The sequence below is a fragment of the Dicentrarchus labrax genome, unplaced genomic scaffold (assembly GCF_905237075.1).
Source record: "Dicentrarchus labrax unplaced genomic scaffold, dlabrax2021, whole genome shotgun sequence".
Classification (NCBI taxonomy): domain Eukaryota; kingdom Metazoa; phylum Chordata; class Actinopteri; family Moronidae; genus Dicentrarchus; species Dicentrarchus labrax.
In genome coordinates, this window is record NW_026136711.1 from 19,888,918 (window position 1) to 19,914,261 (window position 25,344).

Sequence of the window (25,344 nt, forward strand, 5' to 3'; positions counted from 1 at the left end):
AAAGAGGTGTAGCAAGCCAGGGCCTTGTCAGGGACCAGCTGTATGAGTAAGACAAGTTCCTAGTGTGTCTGCACTGTGATGGTGCTGCACTAAGTACTAAGTACATTTACTTAAGTGAAAATTCAAGGTACTTTTTCATTTTATGCAACTTTATTTCTACTCCACTACATCTCAAAGGCAAATATTGTACTTGTGACAGCTGTACTTACTAGTTACTTTTCAGATTAAATTTTTTATCCATTTCACTGTCCAGTAAAAACCATGTATGTCCACATTGGGTGATTTTGAATCTGATAAACTTGAAGGATTTAGTTACACTAGCAGTGAAATAGCAGATTACAAACATGTGAATAGAGTTCGTCCTTCCAGGTGTGTAGGAGAAAGTACAGTCGCCACAAAAGCCATGAAAAACACAAAAGGCTCCATCTACAGCCAGTGTTTGGTTTATCCGTCCTGAGCTACTGTAGAAACATAGCTGTTCAGTGTGGAGGACTCTACAAGAGGACCTGCTCCCTCTTTAGATAAAACGTCTCATACTAAATTAACAAAAACACTCTTATTTTCAGGTGATTATACACAAATGAAAACTTACCTATAAATATTATATTATATTTCTACCAATAGATCCTTCTTAATGTTGCACACTGGACCTTTAAGTGTGGAAACCAGCTGTACTCCTGTCAGAATACTCAAGAGACACATTTATACCAAATCTTTACCACTAGGGGGCACAGAGGTTCCTACTAACAACAACATCAGCTACAGTTAATCACTCAAACAGGAAGGTAAAGTGTCTAGACTGACAAAAACCTTTGTATGGTGTTTATTGACAGTCAGGAGACAGTCTGCTCAGCGACTGCAGGAGTGCAGTGATACTGTTCACTTATATAGTAAATGGTCTGTACTTGTATTTCTCCTTTCTAGTCTTCGAAAGCTCAGCCAGCGTGTCTCCACATCCAGTCTCACTGGAAGATTTATATCAGATATTGTTCCATATCACTACTCAGCATAAAACATGAAGCTATTGAAAATATATAAATATAATTATATAAAACAAACAAACACAACATATTTAAAATCTGTTTAATTAGAGCTATTTGGTTTTTAAAGTTATTTGTTATGAAAATTGTCCACATTAAACACGTTTTAAAACACATATGATCACACATTATAATGCTTTAGACTTTGTGCTGTTTGTTGTCTGTATTTATATTCTATTATGTATTTATTTGATTATAGACAAATACCAAAACATAATCGAAATAAAAACTACAGAACAAAAACAAAAGACGCACATAAATTATATTTGATGTCTGTGTGTACTGCATATAGTAATGTATTATATTAATACATTACTACATGTAGTACGTGCTCCTACACGCTTACTTTATCACATAATACTGAAATCAATGTCATTACCTTCTATAATATCTCTACTAAGTCTTAATTTCCTTTGACATTGCTTCACAGCAGCAGTTCAAGCACATGTACCCCCTAAAGCCTCCTCATTTGGTCACATGATGATCTGCTCCTCAGATCATTTTCAATTAAATTACTTTAGGAAGCGACCTTGAGTGTGTTTGCATTTCAATGAACCCGTTTACTCTTGTTTTTCTCACAATAATTACAATGCACCAACCAGAGCTGTACTGCATTCTGAGCCATCAGCCACAATATAACAATCTGTGCAGTCAGTGGGGTATGTGTGGACATGTGGGCTTTTTTATTATTATTATGGATAATACACAGGAATAAAATGCTGAGGCATGTATGTAGGGCGCACCCACGCGTAGGATTACAGACTGCACGACAGCAGGGGGAGAGGTGGTCTTCCAGTTATTAAACTGTTGCTTTATGGACAGAAAAGCTGACAGTTTAGAAACTTCTAGCTCCACTTTCTCATCCTGTAAACATGTCTGCGCACACGAATGCAAATGTCTGTTTCTTGGACTTAATTTCCATTTCTTTCCAGAAACAAAAACCATCTTCCTGATGAAATGCTGTTTTCATAGAATATAAATATTGATTTCTAGCAAAGTTCACCTTCACAAATTAAAATGTACAAAAAAGATAGGGAAACCCGTTTTGATCATTTTTAACAAAAAGCACTTAATCACCCTCCTGGTTTCAAACTGTGTTATATGTATTCAAATCTTTTTGCTCTCAATAAGTTTTAATCTGTATCCCCTTTTCATCTCACTAAGTCTGACCCTATTCTTTGTTGCACCAACAATACTTGAAAAATGCAGTGTGCTTAGCTGCAGGGGTATTTTAAAAGGATTATGATGTCCAAAAAAATGGGGACGGGAGTTTTGCCCTCAACCCTGTGAGCTGGACTGGCCCCTCTTTGAGAGACCATCTGGTGAAGTTCTTCTATAGGCCGTCACATGACCCCGCGCAGGCCCAGCAAGGCAATCTGCCACCCAGTATTAAAATGGGTTTAAAGTGTGTGACTATTAAGATAGTATGGGGGGGGGGGTTGTTCCTGCCTCAAATCTCTTCCCAATATCCAGGTCAGGTGTTTGTCCTCCTCAAATGGAGCAACCAAAGCATCCGTCAGTCAGTGAAATAAGCCAACAAAATAGTGCTTATACATAAAATGGTGGCAAAGTTATTAAAGGGAATTATATTTGCTGTGCATGTTCACAGCAGTAGATAACCAACAGGAAACAAGCTACATACACCAACGTTTAAAAAACTTTTAAAATAAAAATTTCTTTGAAAAGATTTTTTTTTAAATCTCAAATTCATAAAGGCTGCTGCTGGGAATTCATTGTCATATAAGACATTGAATATACTGCAACAGATAGGCGTTTCATCTGTTAATAACCATCAAAAACAGAATGGTATGCAGACATTTTTGTTAATGAGCTGTCAAAGGGGAAATCTGCAAAGGATTAGTGAGGGAAAAACAGCTTTTAATGAGTTTCTATTTTTGTGTGTCGCATTAAGGTGAACAGCATGGCCTGACCCACTGCACCCGGGCTTTCATTGTGAGACAGATGCTTAGTAACAGATCGGGTTCGGTCATCAACCAACCAAAACACAACCAAACTTTCACCTGTCTAACCTGAACCAGTATGCAATCCTTGATGAACTGGACAATCGGACCCGAGAGCCGCCCACTGTGTCTCATCACTGCAGGGATCATTCTGATTACAATCTGTGTAAATCAAGTCACCATCTTGGAGTGTTGCTGTTGGCGGAGCACTGCAGTGTGTCTGTTCAAGCCCGACATGACCCACTTTCTCCTCTGTCTGAACACCTGCACAACACCAGCACATCCCCGCGCACTGATGCACTCTGGGAAAGCAGGAGGTGCTACAATACTGTGGGTGATAAAGTGGGTGTTTTTTGATGCATGTGAAATAAAAAACAAGTCATGTGTTAATTAAAGCCCTTTGTTTATTTTCTTCATTTTAGGGAATAATACACAAAAACTTCTTACACAGGTTTTATATGATGCTGATGAAGTTCTATTCTTCATATATAGAGAACAAACCTTTCTGGCTAAATGGAGCATGCAGTATCCTCTTGGCTAAAAGAGTAGTTGAGTTATCAGTGCATTGATCACCGTGAACAACGTCATGACATCTCTCACATCTGTCAAGTGTTCACATTCACTTGCTTTCAGCAGGAATTACAGTGTAGGTATAATTATGTTTGTTCAAGTGCTTGTACTGAGAATAATGGACTAGATAAGCAATACCACAGAGCCCAGTGCACACTGAAGCTTTTTTTAGGAGCTGAGAGTGACCCAGACAGCGCAAAACACAAGGGGAGAAACAGGAGGGGGGAGGAGAGGGGGAGGAAAGGGTTGGGGAGGGAGGAATATAAATGAGACTGGAGTGAAGGAAAAGTACTGGGCGGATGTGGTGGTGCAGATGCAGAATGCATGAGCGCACGTGAGTGGAAGTGGGCGTGGGGGAGCACAAAAGAAAGGGGGTGCTGCAAAGCGGTGGAGGAGACGATGGGAAGTTAGAGGCGACTGAAGGTGAACAGCAGAGAGGAGTAGAAATGTGCTGTGAAGAGGCTGCTGACGTCAGACACCAAGGGCCACGAGATGCAACCAGAATCACAGAGGATGTTTGAAGTAAAGATTTCAGAGAGAAATTCTTTATAATAGGGGGAAGGACACTGCACTGGGAGCAAAAGGAAAAGATGCTGGTGATAAAGAAAGTTTATGAGTTTATTATTTTATATATTAGCAGTGTGGCTCTATAGAGTGCTTAGTGTTTTAGCATTTTTGTACTTCCGGGTTCCCTCGCCTCGGAGTTACTGAGTCTTTTTAATTAGTTATTGGTTAGATGCCTGAAATAAGGTCTGTGGTTAACACAAGTTTAAGAGATTTTGTTCTACAACATTAAAAACATCACTAAATAGGTGGTTGCTAGCAAGTGGCTAAATGAGACTACAGTTAGATTTTATTTACAAGATTTAGTCCAGTGTGCAACATTTAGGAGGATTTATGGAATATAATATTCATAGGTATGTTTTCATTAGTGTATAATCACCTGAAAATAAGAATCATTCTGTTTTTGTTAGAATGAGCCGTTTTTATCTCTTCTACGGAGACACAGGCTCTAGATAGGGCCTTTTCTGTTTTTCGGGGGAGTTTTGCAGCCAACTTAGTTTCTCCTATATGCTTGGAATGTGAGCAGTATTCAGTTGGTTGCAATCTGCAGCTTCACTTCTAGATGCCACAAAACACACCTACACACTGTCCTTTAATTACAAGTTAGAAGTTTAGTGGTGGTAACATGGAAGTCATGTGACTGTGTTGTTGTTGTTTATAGCCTATAATGTTAGCTTTTTACATGAGCAAAAAAATCATAAAAGTTGCTGAACAAATCATGTAAGTAGCATAAACGATCATCCCAGTCATCCCTGCAGCAGTCTATGTCAGTTTTGCAGATTGGTCCACCACTTTGATCCCCACTGAAATGTCTCTACAACTAGCTACTGCATGGATTAATTGTTTACAGACATTCATGGTTCCCAGAGCATGAATCCTACTGACTGTGATGAACTCCTGGCTTTTCCTCTATTTCCACCATGAGGTTCACAATTGTAGTTCTGAGAGAAATGTTTCAACGACTCTTGAATATATTGCCACGCACCCCTCAGGATGACTTGTTATCACTTTGGTGATCCTCTGATTTTTCATCTAACACATCTAAAATCTGTCCCATACTGTCTGTTGGTTTATGACCAAATAGCTGCAAAACTAATGACATTCCCATCAGCCTCTGCACACTTTTACAAAACTGAGATAGTGAGCATCATACATGCTAAACATTAGCATGTTAGCATTATTAGCTTTAGCATTAGCTCAACCCACCCCTGTGCCTAAGTACAGCCTCACAGAGCTGCTTACCCGGATGTTTAAATCTGGTGCAGGACAAGAACTATACAAGAATCAAGGACAAATTTCTATGGTTTTACCAAACCACACACTCAGATGATCACAGTGGTAGTGGAGTTGAAAAAACAGTTGTACAATAAATAAATGCAGGTATGAGTAAAAGGACATGGAGTAAGTGAAGGCAGAACAAAGCTGCAGCTCCTCCAACCCAGATGGGACTGTTCGGTCATTTGCTAACCAGAGAGGGCAGCAGCGCCACTGTGCCAACAGTCCCACAGGCCTGCAAGGCTGCTGATGCAGGCTTAATGGAGCCTCGAAAAATCATGTGAGTGTATCACTGAGTGTCACACCGCTGTCCACTTAGCATATGTCCTGAAGCATTGCCTTGCTAGGGAGCACTTTGGTGCTGAAGTGTTACTTTACAATCACTATCATTATGCTACATGATTTAAATCCTTGTCCTTGAACTGTTTTTATCAGACTTTGTCATCCTGTTTCACTTGTTTCAGTCACAATGTGCTTGTTTTCTATTTTCGTCTGAGGGATTTCTTATCAGACTTTTTCTCACATGAGATGAGGTGACAGAACACAAGGCTGTGGAAGCAAAAATGAGGTGTGAGTGTGTGAAAACACTACAGAGGATGATCTTTAATGCACTGTATACTTCTAAAACTTGCTAAAACAAATGGAAAGAGAGTTAACATAATATGTGGCGGAGGGATCAGTAGCTATAGGACAACTATTTAAATTGAGCTATAATTTGGATGAAATAAATATTCAATATTCAGTAATATCAAATTACAGGGAAAAGCAATTTATGTAGGGTAGGAATACAGAAAAGAGAGTGCAGAGATGAGACAAAGTCTGTCATATGATCCTGAGGTTGCCACAGCAACTGCTCCCAGTAGTCAGATCGAAGATGGTGCGTCAAAAGCGTCACTGAGCGAGGACCATGCAGTTGTAGAAATAGGAAAGACAAATCGGACCCTGAACACGTCTTGGATGCTACACTCTGGTTTTAGTTTAACCTAAAACAGTCTGAACAACATCCTACTGCAAAGCTTCTCAAATAGAGAGAATATGAGATATGAGCTGTGATTCAAATGTACTGCAGAGGTCATATCTTATTTAAAGCCAGTTCAAACTGTATTGGTGCCTGGGGAAACAGGATTTTGTTCTTAGAAAGTTTAAAGCCACTTAACTCCACACATTTACTGCCCTTTGTTATTTATCATCAACTCTATAATGGTAATAATGATGCAGATGAAGAGAAACATCAAAAAGCAAGTGAGGACACACATCTGATTAAGACGACCAAGGAGATAGACACAGGGAACAAAATAAATCCATAAGGGCAGGATGAAAAATGGCCTCTCTATGATGTCTTCCGCCTCTATCTCAGTGGTATTAAGGAATATTCTGGTGGCTGGTGCGTGATTTATGGTCCCCTGGGTGACTGTGTCTGCTGCAGTCGTGTCGTGTGTCCAGTATTTAATAGAGAAATGACCACCCACTGCAAAGTCCAAAGACTTAAAGTTTGATCCGGGAGATAAAGATGTTAGTCAGAGATTATTGGAGAGAATGAAGAGAATTACTTGTATATTCTCTTAGAGAACAGATTCCTCTCCCTAAAGAGAGTTTTAATAAAAACAATGTTGTTTAGACTTTTATATTAATGTAACTAATTAACTACTCTTATTTACTCATGTGAGGTTTTTGAGTACAATTTGAAGCACTTGTCCACTTACACTTATATACACATACCCATATATTAAATATATGGGTATGTGTATATATACACTTAGGAATTATTTAAATTTTAACTGCAATATATTTATTTGACACACTCAGTTACTATTTACTTTTCAGATTAGGCTACAACAGATGGCAATAATAACACATTGTCTCCACTTACAAGTGCAGATTGTCCTTCTTTTCTCCCTCTCTGTATTATTCATTTGTTGTTCATATATTTATTATGAGTTTTATTCATTTATTAATGCTTATTCATCGTTGAGCAGTTGGGGGAAAGGGGCTTGCTCATCTGGTTTCCCAGTGTCCACATTAATACCAGCAGCCTCACTGTGTTTGCAGGGCGATGCTAACAAAAAGCTCAACTCAAATGACCTTTAGAATAAGAGCTGTTGTTTTTTCCTTTGCATCCCATGCTACTATCCCGACAGGCCGGTGCTGAATGGCTTTTTTTGGTATCAATTGAAATGGGAATGACGAAAGCTGCGTCACACACTTACTTCCTCAGGTAGGTGTGGATAACCTTGACAAATCCGCGCATAGTTTTGCATTTTTTTACCCCCCTCAGACATCACACCTTACCGTGCAGAGACGCTGTGATGACCGGAAGTCTCAAACAACAAGTGAGTGTCAGGTAGCCTAATAATTTGTCATTGCTGGTAATGAGCGGCACTTTGTGCGTCACGGTGCGCCCCGGACTCTCCTCCCTGCATGTCAATTGTAGGCAGAGCAGCATGTGATCCTCCGTCCTCCAGTGTCCTGTGAGCGATCAGTCAGTACCACACAGACACACAAGTGCTGCCCGGCGGATGCATTCATGCCTTTCTACAGATTTTCTCTCACATCTGCGGTCACGATAAACCCTGGATATTGTTGATCGCTGCTAAAGACTCAGACGGTGAGAAAGAATTAATTTTTCTAACATCCCTCCATTGTGCATCTCTCTCTCTCTCTCTCTCTCTCTCTCTCTCTCTCTGCGCTGTAGTTGCTATCACCTGGATTTTGAAAACTGTATTCCTGCAAAAAAGTTCACAGAGAGCTGGAAAAGAGTTCCAGTCGCTTTGTTTTATGTCGTTTTGAGTCACGTGAAGTTGTCTGTAATTGTGTAAAATTTGCATCATGACCTAAATGAGTTTCTACTTTACGCACAGAGGTCAGGACATAATCGTGTTTGACCTTGATTGTGTGTTTTTTTTTTTTTAAAAAGTCGTCGCATCACTTATGATGAGCGGTGAAATCAGCGATGGCGAAACCGCTGGGCTATCAGCATCAGCACCAGATGTGTCGCCTGGTGGTCACATTAAGTGATCTGTGCTGAGGTGTTGATGAGTGAGAGCTTTCACCAGCTTTACACCACCTGCAGCTGTTCTGGTCAGCTGTGTTTTAGAGTGAAGAGGTTGTTTTTTTTAAATGAAAGCAAGCTGATGTTCCTTTAAATTTACAGTTTTTAAAGTTTTGATTTTGCCAGTAAAGTGGGAACAACAAATGCAAAGCTTCAGACTTTTCCAGAGTGAAACAGATGATAAACCATTAACTGTGGTGTGTGTTCAGACTTGTAATCACAGGATCAGTAATCGATTAATGAACAAGTGTGGACATTTAAACAGGACTGATTACTGAAGCTGATACCAGCAGGGTCTGCTGTTTCCATTGTATTTGCATATATATGGCTATCTATTCCAACATAACTCCTAGAAAAATATGAATATACACATCGATCACTGGAAATGTATCTTGTTTGCATGAGAGTTTAACTTTTACTTTGTGATTTTGGGACGTCTGACATTGAATACAGTGCTGTGTAAAAGCATGTGTTCACAGTTAAGGGCTGAACTGGTGTCCTTGTTGGTGCTGGAAATTTACCAGTGTGAATGATTTCTTATTCTAGCCTCACATTTGTAAGGACTCTCTGCTTTTATCTGTGGTATGTGACCTCAGCTTTGTTTCAGCTTTAGTCTTGGTGCACCTGCCCTTAGAGTATCATGTCCAAGAACATGGAGTCTCAGCAGAAGATAGCTGTATACATACATGACAAACTGCTGTTCTGTACATTATATAGTCCCTGAAAGAAACTACATAATTCTTGTCCTAATACAAAAAGTTCTTTACATTTCACTCTCTGTGGATGTGACATTTGCTCAGAACATGCACAAGTTCAAGTGCTTTTGGTGGTTTCAGTAGTCGTTATGTACAGTGCGGTGGTGTAGAAATACCCTGCATATATGCTCGCTTTCCCTCGTTATGACGCATGTAGAATCGTTGAATAGGCAAGAAGGAGAATAAATACACAAAGATCAGGCAGATGTTTGCTTATAGGTCAAAGGGAATACAGTTCCTTTTTTGTTAACTCTGACAATGTAGATCTTCTTCCAAGGACAAAGCCAGGATCGACACATAGGAGAAAGATAACATTGCAGGCCATGCAAAGGCTTTTCCTGCCATAGAAAAATGCCTTGATATAAAATCGCTCTACACAGTCAGACTCCTCATCTGAACTGTGTTTGGGTTTTTTTGGTTTTTTTCCAGCAGGATTATTGGTTGGGTGAGTTGATGTGTTTTCATTTCTCAGTGTTGGCTGGATGATGCAGCCTGTGATTGATATTACGTGTCTTGTATACTGTAGGATGGGATTGAATGACAAGACAGAAAAGCAGCGCTGGGGGCTTTACAGTTAATGCACACAGGATTATGAAGACTTGTGAATGGCCATGGATTATTGCATCATAGGCTCATCTTGACATGCACAGAGGAGGAAATCTGTTGTGGTGATGAAAAAATGCATAAGCAAGGAAAGCAAATGAACATTCAGAGAACAAATTAAGGAGTGTTTTGTGGCTTTCTTGTGTCTACGAGTGCTCTGAGAGTGTTTGTGTGGAGCCGATGCTCTTTGCTGGTAGTAGCAGACTCTGTTTTAGGCTGATGTAAGCAGTAAGTGCTGTGACAACAAAGACTCATGTGCATCATTGCTGTTGCATCACATTCAATGTACAGCATCTTCACTCAGTCCCACTTCTCTACTGTTTCCTTTAGCTATACATTTTTCTTCTGTTTTAACAGGACTTAGGTGACTCGATCAGTCACTACCAAACAACAGAATCAAAAACTGAGAGTATTCAAAGTCATATTTTCTCCTTTTTCCTCCAGCATGTAAAGAGTGCTGGAATAACCCACAAGCTTTGCAGTTTTGCATTAGCATGGACGGCAGGTTTTTTATAATAGCAAAATGACTCGCTCAATAAGTAATGAGCCTACACAGGGGCTCGTGATGTGGATCAAGAGAACACATGATGGCACTTCATCCAAAGCATCATGTTCACTTCCTCCATTACGTTTGGGTTGAACCAACCACTCCCTGAAAGAGGGGTGAGGATGGATGTTGCTGCGATGCTTCCGAGGATTATGGGGATTTACAGGAAAAAAAAGCTTCGCTAAAGTTAAGCTCTGCAGAACAGGGAAATTAAATAGAACAATTTACAGGATTGGGAATTTTTTGGAACCAAAAACACTGCGTGAGAGACAAAGAGCTGTGATGTAAACATGTCTGTTCAAGTCCCTGTTGAGTTTTCTGTTGAAAAGTCAGGTTAAGTTAACACAGGTGTGATGAATGGTGTCCTGTCTTCATGCTGACACCCTTCATGGCTCTGGAGAGGCATAACCATGTGTTACAATCCAGTGTCTTATTACAAGCTTAACCAAGCGCTAAACGGAGGAATAATTGTGTCTGTGTGAAGTGTTATTTAAGGGATCACAGCCAGGAAATGAAGGCTTTAAAAAAATACTGGATATTGAATGATGCCTATGAGGGGCACAAATCTCATTCTTTTATTTAAAATATATACTATTTATGGGGTTTTTGTCCAATAACAGAACATTATTCCATTTTAAATTTGATGATGTCCTTGAAATACAATCTTTTGTTTTTCTGATGCAGGACTGAAGCCCCAGACCTGAAATCACTCCTCAGCATCTCCCTTATAGCTCCCTATAGCATCCATCTATCTCTTCTCCACTCTCTGCCTGCATCACTTCTTCCTGTTCCTACCAGTCTCTGTCTCGCTCTCTCTTTCTGTCTCCACCCCACCCCGATGCCTAAGAACAGCAAGGTGACGCAGCGCGAGCAGAGCCATGAGCACGTCACAGAGTCGGTGGCTGACCTGCTCGCACATGAGGAGCCAATCGACTACAAGAGCAGCGCCCTGAACGTTGGAGGGGCCGCCGGGAAGAAAGTCCCGCAGATAGAGGTGCCCGAAAACGATGGACGACCTGCCTGGAACAGCAAACTGCAGTACATCCTGGCCCAGGTGGGCTTCTCTGTAGGCCTGGGGAACGTGTGGCGCTTCCCTTACCTGTGCCAGAAGAATGGAGGAGGTGAGCTGCTGGCTTTAGTTCAAGCTTATGTGTAGCACATTACATTTACTTCACTGTACTCAGTAGACATTTACTATGAGAGTCCCTTCAGATGTTTTTAAAAGCAGTAACTTTCTAACTTTACTGAAGGCCCACAGTAGTAAGATATTACCATGACCCTTAATGATAGTGACAAAAAATCCACAGTAATCCATGAAGTTAGTGTCTCCAACTCAGGGACACTGAGAATAAAAGGAAACACATAGAGCGCTCAAGCTTTCACTTTATTTCTCTACTAATAAACACTGATGACATCTGAATATTTAAAAGATGGTTTGATCACATACGAGTTCTAAATATAGCAACTTCTCTTTCATGAAGTGGAACGTATAATGGATGTGACATCCACACAGAAAACAAATGATCAGAAACAGACAGTTATGGCCTTTAAGTGACAAACACTGAATAGTGTAAGAATAGTGAAAGAAGTGTAATCTGACGTTATGTTCTTGCTCTAACGACTGTTAGCTGTGTGATATGACTCTCAGGATGGAAATCTGCACCACTTTGGTCCAGGCTGATATATTTCAACAACTATTGGATGGTTTGTCATGTAATTTAGTGCAGATATTCATGTCCCCTCAGGATGATTTTAACTTTGATCAGAACTTTGATCCTTTTGATTTGTCCAACACACAAAGACCTACAAAACTAATGACATTCCCATCAGTCCCTCAGGCTGTTTTTTGCTTTTAGTGCTAATTAGCAAACGTTAGCGTGCAAACTCTTTAAACTTAGTTGGTGAATATGTTTTAACAGCTAAACATCAGCGTGATAGCCCAGTTATTGACAGAATGTAGACATAAAACAGTAGTTTTATTGAAAGTAACTATACTTCCACTTTGGTAGGATACCAATCAGTCCTCTCCACTCTGTGCAGTCTTTCCACCATTCAAGTTATTTTCAGACACAAGGGCTACGCAGTATTATCAACTTTTAGTGGAATAATTATGAAGTTGTTAACGTTCTTGTTTAAATGCAACAGCTTTGAGGTTTTGCATATTTTTCCATATTGTGTCATATATGAGGAGTTAATTTGCAAAACCAGATAGATGTCATTCTTAATCAAAACACATAAAGCACATAAAAAAAGACAAAATGAAGATATCTGGTTTTGCAGATGAAGTCTTCATCTTCTGATATTGATTTTCACAATGTTCATCCCTATTTCACACAAGTGATTTATTGTTGAAATGTTTCAGACATAAACGCTGATTTTGCTCATTTATAGAGTCATGCTGCTTGTTTAGCTGCCTGTGTTTCACTTTTAGTAGCTTAGTAACCCCCCCGACCATCACAAACTACATGTCATATCCATTCAGTACAGAAGTGAGAAGAGCAGCTGTATTGTGCAGAAAACATCCAGGTCTAAATATAGCTGCACTATTGATTACTACCGCCGGCAGAGCAGGCCGGGCCCAACTGATACTCTGGTAAACAGAAAAGAGCCTGATAAAAAAAAAAAATGAATGTAACTGTATAGTGATGAGGATTTATTTTGGTCTGGGGTGCTTGTAATCGGAGGCAAACACAGTGTAAACCTGCTGCACTATAGGTTAGAAACACCACGTCATCATGGATTGATAGACATGCTACAGCTTACATTAAGCCTTTAATGTTTTTGTGGTTACTGCTTTACTGCCCGTGTCTGATTTATTGCATATAGGCAGGATTTATTGCCTATAGAGAGTATTTACTCTGTCACTAGACAACTAAAGGCCAGTCAGGTTATGTGACCTGGCGAGTGGCCATTTTTCACTCAGTAATTGTCTGTCAGGCAGCCGATTACAGACACGTTAAAGCTCCGTGTTGTTAGGGAGTTATCGGTGTGTGGGCTTCTCTCTCATTCCTACTATTTCTCTTCCTCGTCACATCTATCATTTCTCCCTCCATTGTTGCATCTTTATGCTCGGGACTCTGTCGTATATCATGTCTATCAGGCTCCAGTTTAAATAACCGGTGATGGAGTGGATGATTTGAGGATCCTGGCAAAGGCCCCAAACTTCTCACTACATTTAACCTCACTACCCTCTCTAGCTTTCTTGATTTAGCCTTTCCCCTCCTCTCCTCTCACTGCCTCATTACTCCTCCCACTGTATGTAATTCCCTACTTTTGATGTATTAATAGTACATGTTTGCCTGCTATAAGTCCCAGACGATGACTCGCCCTTCGCACATAAAACACAGTTGCATCCTGATTATGCCTCTCTGGATTAAGCTGCAAAGGGACAAATTTAGACTCCCATCAAAATTAAAATGAAATTCAAAGAATTTTCGTGAGTGGAGCCGAGGAGGTTACATCGGAGAGGAGCTGGGTGCAGGAGGAGGGGTGGTTGGGTAAATATATTTCACTGAATCACCATATCACATTTTGCAAGTTAAACTGACGCAAAATTGTTGAATTACTGTACAAATGTTGCTGGTTTTAAAAAACAAATGAACAGGAAACGTTGTTCATATTCATCACACTATTAGGACCATATTATTTTAGTTTTCTTTTTATTACAAATCACTCTTAGAATGACCCAAAAAATATAAAACCCCTGTTTAATGCGACACAATCTAATAGACCCATCCTTTAAAAATACAACATACAAGGAGTAGGGGAAGCCTACAGTTTATATTGCCGTCACTGTGTCAAAAAGGTGCTGATTCGACTCTGTAGTCATTTTAGGGCTGTTTGTGATGTTTCTGTTGTATTAGATTTCATTATATTGAAAGTTTGTAATACTTTTGGTCATATGCATGTAAATGAGATGAAATGTAAAAAACAGAATACAGTTTAATATGACTGAACCATAGACTACAGCCTTAAACTCTGCAGCTTTTGTTGTATAGCACACTGTGAAAAAGTAGTTAACAGTAATGTTCAGTCAAATCTGTGAGGAAGGACAGACATCTTGGTTGTTTTTCTGTGTTGATTTTAAACATATTACTTCCCTTTTGGACTCTAAATTGTACAAATTGACATGTTTGCCTTGAAATGCTTCATACAGTGCACAGTATGAACTCAACAAACCTCCCTGTTTTTCAGGTGCCTATCTGGTTCCCTACTTCATCCTCCTCCTCATCATCGGCATCCCGCTCTTCTTCTTGGAGCTGGCTGTGGGTCAGAAGATCCGACGTGGGAGCATCGGGGTCTGGAACTACGTCTGTCCCAGTCTGGGCGGGATAGGAATGTCCAGTCTGATGGTAAGGTGATTATTTTATTTATAAATCAGAATCATCCATTAACTCTGTAGACTATAAAATGGTGCTCTATAGATGTTAAAGACTCTTAAGGCTCCTCAGAAAAGCAGTTTGATGGCAGCATGGTGGAAACAAAAAGTGTGGGTTCTCTGATAAGAATCAGGGAGGTTGTAATGGGGAAACAGCTGTCAAACCCTTCAGTTAAACAGAAGCACATCTGCTGAATGTGCACCGGTTTAATGATAAACTGCTGCTCTCTCTGTGTGATTTATGAAGGTACCTTTTTGCATTTAGCAAGCTATCTATCTATCTATCTATCTATCTATCTATCTATCTATCTATCTATCTATCTATCTATCTATCTATCTATCTATCTATCTATCTATCTGTCTGTCTGTCTGTCTGTCTGTCTGTCTGTCTATCTATCTATCTGTCTGTCTATATGTCTATCTATCTATCTGTCTATCTATCTATCTATCTGTCTGTCTATATGTCTATCTATCTATCTGTCTAAAGGACAAAGGTAATTTGATCCCTGATTTAAATGTGTGGTATATATGTCTTATGCATGTTTATAGCATGTAGCAACCATGAAACTGATCTGACAATGAGCAGGATAAAGTTACAGGAACATCTGGAGTCACCAACAGCCTTCACACTGCCTCGGCCTCTCTTGGGTTTATGGGAGGTATTGACGTGTTGGAGAGAGAAAGGTAGCCTTTCTTTAGAGTCGTGCGGCTGGCGCAGAAGTAGCTATAAATATCTCGTAGAAGATCAGTGTGGAAAAGAGAGCACTTTAATTATTCATGCTTTCCTCAACCTTATTTAGCTTGTGAATGTCCTGGCTGGCACGACTGCTCAGAAGACTGACAGCAACATGGGACATGCACAAAGCATGCTGCCTCATTTGCATACTTCTCTCACTCTGTGCAGACCTTGTTATACAATTTACTGGAAGTATGTTGGCTGTTTACGTCACGTAGCAGAGGGCACACTGTAAAATGTCAATAAATTACAATCTATCTATCTATCTATCTATCTATCTATCTATCTATCTATCTATCTATCTATCTATCTATCTATCTATCTATCTATCTATCTATCTGTCTGTCTGTCTGTCTAGGTGTGTGGCTTTGTGGGTCTCTACTATAATGTGATCATCGGCTGGAGCATCTTCTATTTCTTCCAGTCCTTCCAGTATCCTCTTCCATGGAGCGACTGTCCAATCAGAAAGAATGGGACTCTTGCCAGTGAGTGACATTAAATAATAATTAACAGACAGAATAAATGCTTCAGAACAACATTTAAGCAAGGCAACTACACCACTACATGCCACTAAATCTTACACACTGGAAAACACAAATTTACCATCTTAGTTTAGTGTGTAAGCATGCTAACATTTGCTAATTCACACAACACACAAATTACAACTGAGGCATCAGTTTTGCAGGAGATATTTCACTAAAAATCACAAATGTTAACCTCATGGTGGCGCAGAAGAAGAGTCAGGGGATCACCAAGGTCATCATGATTCAGGGGACAATGAACATCTGTGCAAAATCTCATGGCAATCTATCCATTAATCTATCTGTCTGCAAGTGGTGGAAGCTAGAGCGACATGTCATCCATAGAGCCATGCTGCTAACCTAGCTACAAATCATAGACAATTTCAGTGATAAAAAAATGTGCAGTAGAAGAAAGTGTGAGTGACATTTGCATTTACACAGCATATAAACTGAATGCAGACTTGATCTAAAGGGTTTACTCTTCAAGGATATAAAAAATACACAATACAGTACAGTAGATAGATGTTTTCATCTAATATCAAGAGTGCATACATCAGGATTATGATAAATCTAGAACAATATCCATTTGAGTCTTATGTATATGGTACTCACAATAATTTCTTAATGGGCCGCCATGCTGCAATCTGTAGGATTAAATACATGAAGCCCTGCAGCCTCAGCCTCTATCGACACACCTGCAATAAGCAGATCAGACAAACTGTGTTAACTTCCTTACAACTTTCTGTCACACCTTCACAGACATAATCCAGATTAAAACCTTCTGGAGGTTGATTAGACGCGATAATAACATAACCCCAGGGCGGCCGAGAAACACTCAGCATGTGTATGACTCAGCAAGGCGGCTGGCAGGCAGACGGGGGAGCAGAGATTCAGACTGAAGGACGCTCAAGCTGAGGGACTGCAGCAGAGTGTAAAATGATTCACTGGAAGGATAGAAACTATTTGTTTCTCATGCATTTGTGTCCAGTGTGACATAGAAAACGTCCTGATTGAACCACATTTATAAAGAGCTTTCTGTGCATCTGTGTTTATGTGTCTGTGTGCATCTGCGCAGATAAATCTGGACCATCCTGCAATATTATGTGGAGAATTGTATTACTGCTGACTAAACACAGCCACACACTCTATATCTCATTTCCTCAATGTAATAAGAAAATATACTGGGTGTGCTCAGTAAGAAATCTCAGGTGTTGTGAATTGGAGGTCCATGCTTGGCATACTAAGCACACAGACGACCTTGTTCAGCTCCCCTTACGCCTGAGAGGTGTAAACCAGCCGAGAATGGAGACATTGACTCTGAGTAAACATTCTCAGTCTCATTATAGTTCTCCTTCTGCCCTCTCTGTGACATTCAAACCTCTGTGCTGCATCTTTCCACCGGTTGCTATTCCTTCATTATCACCCAAACTAAAGCTCCATCTCCATCTGTCTTCAAAACACACAGTTGTGGAGCCGGAGTGCGAGAAAAGCTCGGCTACGACCTATTTCTGGTACCGTCAGACCCTGAACACAACCAGTACCATCGCGGAGAGCGGTGGACTCAACATCAAAATGACCCTGTCCCTGCTGGTGGCTTGGATCATCGTCTGCCTCGCCGTCATCAGAGGAATTGCCTCCTCTGGGAAGGTAGTGGAGAGGATGGATAACACAGTGAGAGAAACATATGAAGGAGACCCCTTGTTTCCCTTTGCTGAATGTATGTTTTCCCTTTTCCACTTCCACAGGTGATGTATTTCAGCTCTCTCTTCCCATATGTGGTGCTGTTCTGTTTCCTGGTCAGGGGTTTAATGCTGAAGGGATCAGTGGATGGTATCGCTCACATGTTCACTCCCAAGGTGAGACTGACAGAACTGCTTTGTCCCAGTATCTTTACTTAGCCATTCCGAAAAACACTAAATAACAAAGTTGTGAACTGCCTTTCTCTCTGTCCGTCGCAGTTGGAGAAGATGCTGGAGCCCCAGGTGTGGAGAGAGGCGGCTACCCAGGTCTTCTTCGCCCTGGGTCTGGGGTTTGGAGGAGTCATAGCCTTCTCCAGTTACAATAAGATTGATAACAACTGTCACTTTGATGCCGTGCTCGTCTCTGTCATCAACTTTCTCACGTCCATTCTGGCCACGCTGGTGGTGTTCGCTGTGCTGGGCTTCAAGGCCAACATCATGAATGAAAAGTGTGTCGTAGAGTAAGTTCACACCTGAATAAGCATTTATATACAGGACATTTAAAAACACACAAACATTAAAATAGTAAAGAGATTAATTAATATCCTCGGGTGGTGTCTAGCCAAACAGGTAATTTTGGTTTTACTTGCTAAGATTTGGAGATATACTGTATGTCTTTGAACTTTCTGCCATCTTGGCAGGCTGCCGGCTCCCAGCTAATCCAAAAATGGGCAAAGAGTTGGAGCGTGGATGGAGCTGAGGCAGATCAGATGAAGCCACTAGCTGCCTGCAACGGCACCCACCTGTCACTCAGAGCGACCATGCCTTTAATTATGCATAGCTTTAAGAGTTTGTCTTTGGCACTTCCATGTTGGCTTAATTTTTCCAGCCACGGAGGTTTCCACTCGGTGGAGACTTCCTGAGTTTGTCATAAATGTTTGCATTTTGGGTGAACTAAAGTGAAAGGAAGCATGTTCAAGAAAACAATCTAAGAGCAGTAAAAGTAACCTTAAAGATCATAAATACACATATAACCAGACTTTATATTTTTTGTGTGAATGATTAAAGCACTTTGTATGACAGGACTTCCTTAGCTGCGAAATAACACTGGAATCATGTTACTGTACATACATATCATATATATTACAGTGCTGTATAAACATTGTGCAATGATATGTACATATTACCTTGTGATTGTCATCCTCAAGTCTAAGCAGACTGTATGCTCAGCAGACTCAATATGCACAAGATCACCTCCGTACTTCATACAATATTTATTTGTGCATTCTTTGCACTTCCTGTATATACAGTGGATAATAATCTGACCTATAAATAGATATAAAGTTGTGCAGCCCTTGCCTCAACAGAATGTACATGTTTAAATTTGCTTGTACTTGTTTGGCTTTATTTCTTATGATATATGCCGATATGTCAATATAATCCTGTTCTTTTTTATTTCTAGTAATGCAGAGAAGATTCTGGGATACCTCAACTCTAACGTCCTGAGTCACGATCTGATCCCTCCACATGTAAACTTCTCCCATCTCAGCACATCAGACTACGCTGAGATGTACGGGGTCATCAAGACCATTAAAGAGGGCAGCTTCACCCAACTGGGTCTGGAGCCTTGTCTCCTGGAGGACGAGCTCAACAAGGTACAGTACGGCACAGTCCTACTACGGAAAACATAGCATGTTCAGTCTGTCACCTGATTTCACTCCTCTGATCCTCTCTACAGGCTGTCCAGGGAACCGGCCTGGCCTTCATCGCCTTCACAGAAGCCATGACCCACTTCCCGGCGTCTCCATTCTGGTCGGTCATGTTCTTCTTCATGCTCATCAACCTCGGTCTGGGCAGCATGATCGGCACCATGACCGGCATCACCACACCTGTCCTCGATACCTACAAGGTCCAGAAGGAGCTTTTCACAGGTAAACCTCCCCCACTGACTCCCTCAGTCAGTCCATTGTATGCTATTAGTAGTTTAAACCCTTATTCAGCACAGCATTAAAGCACTGTTGGGAATGGGCTGCATTAGGCTTTGTATTATTGCTCAGAGTGTACTGAATGCAAAACACTTACTGGCAATGGAGCCCTTTTATTTTTCTATTTTCTCATCTATTATACCAAACCCTTGACCATTTCTTATCTTTTCCTCTGAATGGCCGCTAAATCTTTCCCTTCTCTGGGTTTGTTTCAGTGTGTTGCTGCGTTGTGGCCTTCCTCTGTGGTCTGTTGTTCGTTCAACGTTCAGGGAATTACTATGTCACCATGTTTGATGATTACTCTGCCGGACTGCCTCTCACTGTAGTCGTCATCCTGGAGAACGTGTCTGTCGCTTGGATTTACGGTACAAAAAGGTACAACTAGCTGTAGGTTTGTGTCTATGTGTCTGCAATTAATCATCCTGAGATCGAATTCTAAAAATAAAACAGTCACTGGAGCCGAGGAATGTTAGATAAGTGTAAATTATACGCTATAAAGGGATATGATCATTACTGTATTTCTTTTTGTTGTTGTTCAGGTTCATGCAGGATCTGGAGGACATGTTGGGTTTCCGACCATATAAGATTTATTTCTACCTGTGGAAGTATGTCTCCCCTCTGTGTCTCATTGTGCTCATCTCAGCCACCGTCATAGAGATGGCCATCAGCCCACCAGGATACAACGCCTGGGTCCAAGAGCTGGTCAGTCTGTGTGTTTGGTTTGTGTGTGTTTGTGTGTTTGTGTGTGTGCTCTTTCATCACTTTTTGTTGAGGTTGAGGATTTTTTGTATTCCACACTCTTTATATTTTCCTGATAAAGGATTTTTTTTTTTAATCTACCAAGTCTGGAGTCAGAAGGTGATTTAGATTAGTAACTTTTAACATTTTTATTGAAATATTTGTAATTATAAATATTATTGTTAGTATTGTTTTTGGTGTTCAATTCAATTCAATTCAATTTCATTTGTATAGCGCCAATTCATAACAGAAGTTATCTCAGGACACTTTTCAAATAGAGCAGGTCTAGTCTGTTGTGGACATATTTTATCCTCTATACACGCCCTCAATTTCTTTATCCTTCTTTTAAATCTCATTTTTGTCATAAGGAATTTGTACAATAGTTTCATAGACAAATATGTGTCCCCTAAAAGAACCCTGGTGTTTATGAAAATATGTGTGTCTGTAAGTATGATGTAAGTAAAATAGGAACGAATGCGGCTCACAATGACAAGGCTAACAAGCTGATGTTAAGCAGGTATGTTTCCTACACTGACAATCTTAGTTTAGCATCTTAACATGCTAATATTTGTTAACTATCACTAAGCACAAAGTACAGCTGAGGTTTATGGGAATGGGAGGTCATTATTTGATGGCGCTGGATGAAAAGTCAGTGGATAGCCAGATTCATCCTCTGGGGACCGTTAATGTCTGTACACAGTTTTATGGCACACCATCCAAAAGTTGTTGAGATATTTCATTCTGAACCAGAGTGGTGGACTGACCGACAGATTGACATCCAAAACAACGAAACAACCTGCTCAACTCAGTTTGTACCTGTAGATTTAGATTTGAATGCTTCTCTCCATTTAGAGAAACATTTTTATTTTATTTTTAAATGTGTCTGCAGGCTCATGAACGTTTCCAGAGCTACCCTCCCTGGGCACTGGCCATGTGCTTCTCTCTCATCGTGGTGGCCATGCTTCCCCTCCCCATTGTCTTCATCGCTCGTCGCTTCAACCTGATGTCAGATGGCTCCAACAAGCTGTCCGTCTCCTACCGTAAAACCATGATGAAGGACATCTCCAACCTGGAGGAGCAGGACGAGGCCAGATTCATCCTAGGTGCAAAGCCTGGCGAGGCGCCGTTAGCAGTGCCGGCTCGCAAAGCCTTCCTGACTCCAGGTGGGACCAAAGCCCTGGACCCCAACTCCCTGTCTCCAAACAGCTGCTACGGTACGAGCTACCAGAACACTGCCATCAGCCCCACCACACCGACTACACCGACCACGCCTGCCACACCGGAGTCTGACTCTTGACTGCTATCCAAACGCCCCTCTGACACCCAGTCCTGTAGCACAGTTTACCTTTCAGCCATAAAGTCTCCACCGGGGGTCACTGCAGCGCAGAGAACACCCACCACTGCCCTGCTAATGCCACAAAACTGTATGTAGCCGCCCAACACGCATCAATAAATAACACCTGCAGCAGGAGAAAAAAAGTTCACTCTTATAACAGTAGATCAGACACTGAAATCAGGGTTAGATTGACAGTGACGCACTGTAAATCTCTATCTATTCTGTATTTAACATCACAGGGTTTAAGATGAAGTTATGTGATCTGCTTTTCTTTGCCTTAGTAGAAGGATCCTCAGCAGACACCCCCCCTCACCTGACACACACACACACACACACAGTTTAATGCACATTCCTGTCTGCACAGTGCAGGGGACCTGAAAGGATGAATGTAGAGGAGCCGGTGTGGTCCTGCTGATTGAACAGGTTTTCACTCAGTACACTGGCACAGAGAGCCGAGATGAATGTGAGTTCACTTATTTTAAGGTTTAAAGTCTGTCAGTGTTTCTGTTGCTGCCCTCTATAATGCTACTGTGTGTTAAAGCCATACGGTCTTACACAGAAAAAGTTATTGTCTATTAGATCTTATGCAGCGATTCAGTGTGTCCGTCATACACTTCTGTTCGGATGCCCTGAACTACAAAACACTTCTCATCATGTTTTCACAGGGCTCTGTGTATTGTAAACTATGCTTAATGCTGCTCTAAAGACCATCCATTTATGTTTCGTTCTCTTCCATTTCCCTGTGTTTTGTGTGTAGCCATTATTGTTCATTATGTAAACAGTGTTGTACAGTATAGTAATACGATGTAGGATAAGATTTATGTTCTAAAGCCACAGTGTCACCCTCTGTTACACGCACATTATAACTCATTTAAGTTTCTCCACCAAAGAGTAAAAACAAGACAATAAAACACTTGAAATCTAAATATTTATATTACTGAATAACAGAAAGGAGATATAGAAATATATCAAATTGTGTTGAAGGTGAACTAGAAAGAGCTTCTTCAGTGACAGAAAGCACAGCTTGTTCACGTGACTTTGAAACAAATGTCCATCGCTTGCTTGATGCAGTTTTGACTTTCTTCCTACAAAAGCACAAAATAGATTTTACACAATTATTGTGCACAAGAAACAAATACTAACCCTAACTGCTGACCTGTTGTTTTAAATTATGCACATGTGGAATTGAAATAACTGCTGTCCCACACAATGAGTAAGCAATATATATTTACATTGGAGCACAAACAAGAATGCACAAACTATGTTCACTAATGGACAAGAAACATAATGAACATGAAATAGGACCAAAAGATTTAGGAAGTTGAGAAGCAAAAATCCAAATAATGGAAGATTCAACTCATCAGTAATAAAAAAAAAAAACGAATACATGCACACACGTATGCTCAAATGCACACTGTTTCTGTATATCTGTGGAATAATAAACCTCCTGAAGTGTTACTGAAGCAGACGGTAACATTAGTTGTGATGAAGATCTTTGACTCCAGGTTTAACGGATGTTAAACCAGCTGACATTCATCCTCGAACCTGTTTCATTTTTGTACACACTGATAGTAAATAGTAAAACTACAAAAACTGCAAAACTGTCAACAAGTTGAAACTGAGCACATTCAAGTTCCTGTTACATGGAAGAGGATACCTTTATTTATTTTTTTATCACAATATTCAAAGCCATGGTGTTAAGGATTAAATGGACTATATTTATATTCCTGTATATTTGCAGTGTATGTAGGTGTGTTAAAAAAACAAAGATTTATCTTTTAAAAGTGACCAGTATATATAATATATATATATACTATATATTTTCATCTTGTGTGACGCTTATTTAAATTGTATATTTAAAGACTTCTCTATTTTGTAGTTTGTGTAGCTAATTCTTGTTGTGGGATGTGAAAACGCTGCTGGGAGCTGGAGGTGATGTGTGACGTGTCTTTTATAGGCAGCGGCTGGTTCTCTGTTGTGTTCATGAGAGCTGTGTGTTTTTTCTGGCGGGCGATGTCCACTCACCTGTCTCCACTTTAGGTTTACTGGTCTACTTGTTTTTAGCCACACTAGCACCACCTGCGCTTACCAACGGATGACTTTTCATCTGGTGCCACCTACAGGTCAAAATGCAAGATAATTACTATAATACGAACAACATTTTAAATGTTATATGGAATATCAGCATGTTAGCACACCCGATATGCTACCATGCTAACACCGGCTCCGTGTTATAATGCTAACAAATGATGCATTCACACGATAATGTGAAGAACAAGAAACCCAGCTGCTAACCTTAGTGGTCAGTTAGCTACTCTTGGAGCAGTTTGTTAATTAAATTGAGTCTATCAATGTATAATGTTCTATTTTCACCAAATGGGAGATATTATTGCTGTCAGAAATTAACAACATCTCAAATCTTGGAATTATAACTCAGTTTTTCCAACTCAGTTGTTAGTAATTAAACAATAAGAGGAGGGTGTTTATGGGTGTTTTTTAAAGTTTATTCGACAGTATTTGATTGAGTTTAATTAACTTTGCTAACCAGTTAAACCTAAGTTAAAAAGAAGATATGAGCACACCTGTTTTCTGCATCCATTCATGTCTTTTCATCACCTTTGTATGCAATCACACCACACCTAAAACTCACCTTTATTATGTAGCTGAGCCTGACAATCTGACTGTCCTCAAACAGCTACTGTTCAGAGAATAAACCGTTGTTATTCATGTGACAACATGGTCCCACCCTCAGGCAGAACTAGTGGTAGGTCTAAGAACAGCAGATGTGTCTCTTCATCTTTCAACAGTTTGTGTGTAAAGAGCGTTACTGTCTCGCAGGACGGTTAGTGTGGCTAAAACGTTTACGTCTTGTTTCATCTCTTGTCTTGTTTTAGTCTGTGTGAGCCAGGCACTTCCTGCTGAAAGTGCACCATGTAGCGAACTCTCTGTTGTCTGAATCTGTAAATAATCTTGTGTAATCAAACTATTCTGAAGTTAGATTTTATCCATGTGACGTATATCAATGTCTTAAAAAGTAACTGTTTTAGCAGTAAATGTAACATACAGTAATAATGAATGTTAATGCACTTTTTTCACTAGGACTGCAAAAAAGTTAGCATTTGTTTTGTTGTCCTCATAGCAGTAAATTCAAGGTCTGTGTAAAAGCAATATCAAGTTATTAAACTGAAGAATAATTTAGGCTCAAAGAAGCTTGACACATTAGTGTCAGTCCATAGCAATGATTAGAAACTGCCCCCTTATAGCCAAAGGGATGTTACAACTCTTCCTTACAAGTGCTGGAGTGTGTGTGCGTATGTATATAGCCTATAGTAAGGTGTGTGTGTGTGTGTGTGTGTGTGTGTGTGTGTGTGTGTGTGTGTGTGTGTATTACCTGTGGGTGCAGGGCCTTACTGAGCACATGTTTCAAGCACTGTCTGTACAGGAGACACGTTTAGAAATGTCCTTTTACAGCTTCTCTCCCTCTTTTCTCAGTCGTATTACGATTGTATGATACTGACAAATTGTTGTAAAAATTGTGAACATCAAAAATATTAATAATAAAGAGTGGACAAGCTGCTGTCGTATTTCTGGATTTTTCGGGTTCAAA

General features: G+C 40.3%; 1 protein-coding gene across 1 annotated transcript; it reads left to right on the plus strand.

The window, feature by feature from the left end:
- The first annotated feature begins 7,447 nt into the window (after positions 1-7,447).
- Positions 7,448-25,311, plus strand: LOC127371663 (sodium-dependent neutral amino acid transporter SLC6A17-like). Its single transcript, XM_051414611.1, has 12 exons — positions 7,448-8,015; positions 11,049-11,485; positions 14,559-14,716; positions 15,837-15,963; positions 17,465-17,646; positions 17,745-17,855; positions 17,958-18,199; positions 19,141-19,333; positions 19,417-19,609; positions 19,879-20,038; positions 20,203-20,365; positions 21,291-25,311. The coding sequence occupies exons 2-12, from the start codon at positions 11,203-11,205 to the stop codon at positions 21,696-21,698; spliced, it is 2,220 nt and encodes a 739-aa protein (XP_051270571.1). The 5' UTR covers positions 7,448-8,015; positions 11,049-11,202; the 3' UTR covers positions 21,699-25,311.
- Positions 25,312-25,344: the final 33 nt, after the last annotated feature.

Bases quoted from the DNA above. Each gene is read 5' to 3' on its own strand.
- LOC127371663 (XM_051414611.1), top strand. From the start codon at position 11,203: ATGCCTAAGAACAGCAAGGTGACGCAGCGCGAGCAGAGCCATGAGCAC. The intron at 19,610-19,878 runs GTAAACCTCCCC...GGTTTGTTTCAG, and splicing joins CCAGAAGGAGCTTTTCACAG to TGTGTTGCTGCGTTGTGGCC. The intron at 20,366-21,290 runs GTCAGTCTGTGT...ATGTGTCTGCAG, and splicing joins ACGCCTGGGTCCAAGAGCTG to GCTCATGAACGTTTCCAGAG.